Below are 1,452 nucleotides of genomic sequence, written 5' to 3' on the forward strand. Positions count from 1 at the left end.
AATTCAGATCTTTTCAGAGCTATGTATGTTCAGATGAATATGAAGGCTGTAGATGAGAAATTTTATAGTGATTCCAAAGTATACATTGCTTACCATTTGCTGTAATGATTACAAGAAAGATACTGGCATTTTTGGTAGTGTGTGCTATAAATAAATTTGTAAAATGGGCCATTGCATGAATGATCCTTTTTGTCTGGCTCTGAGGTGGAATTATCAATTCTGAGTTGGAATTAACCGCCATTTAGAAGAAAAACACTACTAACATAAATCAGTATTCCTTTAAATAGCATTTTCAAATTGTCCTACCCTGTAAACATGCAATGGGATACAAGTTGTGACTTACAGGTTGTCTTCCAGTCTTTTCAGGTCATCCAAAACAAGTGAATGAACACTGTCCAATGAGCAGGACACAAAACAATTCAAGGCTGGAATGTACTTAACTTTCACAACCCAGTCATCATGCAGCTTGCGTTTAACACTGGGAGATTAAAAAAAACAAGAACGAACAAAACACACAACCATCTAGGTCAGTAAATTAGCATCATTTCCCTTGCTATGCTGGTACAACACCAAGAATGGGGAGGTTATCTTCAATTTGTTTTGTGTGTGATTGCATACATCATCACATTACCTTAAGACTCTCAGGACATGAGGTCTTTCAAAATTATCTGGCAGACCTGTATCCTACCTACATACCTAGGCACCAGGGAGGACTCTGGAGGTATGTATGTCTATTTCTTTTTTGAATGTTCAGCTCTATTAAAAATCGCAAGTACGGTACCTGCACAGTCTGTACCAAATCCCCCATGCTGTCTCAATTACCCTCCCATTTCTGTGTAATTTTGCATTCCAACTAATGCCTGGTCAAAATGGGCATTAGTCTTACTATGATTCTGTTTATTGCCAGCCCTCTTCATTAGTTACGGTCAACACATGAACAATTTGGGTACAGTTTACACTTAATTTTTCTTTATACGTATATTGAACATTTCTTACGCTACATTCAACATGGGTACAGACCCAAACCCATGTAGATTGTCTTTAAAAAAAAAGTGTCCATTAGCAGTGTGTTCTTGTTCTATGAACATTTGGCATTATTTATCTTAAGCTCAGAGGAAAAGTAAAAGAGGCAGCATGTAAATCACATTGATCACAGTTACATTCGAAATAGGAAAGTTTACTTGACAAGTTGTTTCCCAGTTTGTTTTGCTTCAACTGTGAGAAAATCAGGCCTATTGCCCAGTCTACCCCTAATAATAGAAAAGAGTAAGAATCCAGTAGCACCTTAAAGGCTGTGGTCACACATACGAAGTAATCCACATTCAATCCACTTTCAATGCACTTTCCAACTGGATTTTGCCAGTTCACACAATAAATTCCAGTTAGAAAGTGGACTGAAAGAGGACTATTTAGTTGTCAGCAAGCTGCCAATATATTTCCCTGTTCTCTGTG

At 37.4% G+C, this 1,452-nt stretch overlaps 1 protein-coding gene across 1 annotated transcript in view; it reads right to left on the bottom strand.

Annotated features, from left to right (window-relative positions):
* WDR64 (WD repeat domain 64) overlaps nucleotides 1-1,452 on the bottom strand; it is a gene marked incomplete at its 3' end in the record, with an annotated part of 128,473 nt that overhangs the window by 65,533 nt on the left and 61,488 nt on the right. Inside the window, exon 8 of the mRNA XM_015424565.1 lies at nucleotides 344-478. Within this exon, the coding sequence (XP_015280051.1) occupies nucleotides 344-478 (135 nt within the window). The remainder of the gene's footprint in view (nucleotides 1-343; nucleotides 479-1,452) is intronic.

Source organism: Gekko japonicus, unplaced genomic scaffold (genome assembly GCF_001447785.1).
Source record: "Gekko japonicus isolate JY-2015 unplaced genomic scaffold, Gekko_japonicus_V1.1 scaffold392, whole genome shotgun sequence".
NCBI lineage: Eukaryota > Metazoa > Chordata > Lepidosauria > Squamata > Gekkonidae > Gekko > Gekko japonicus.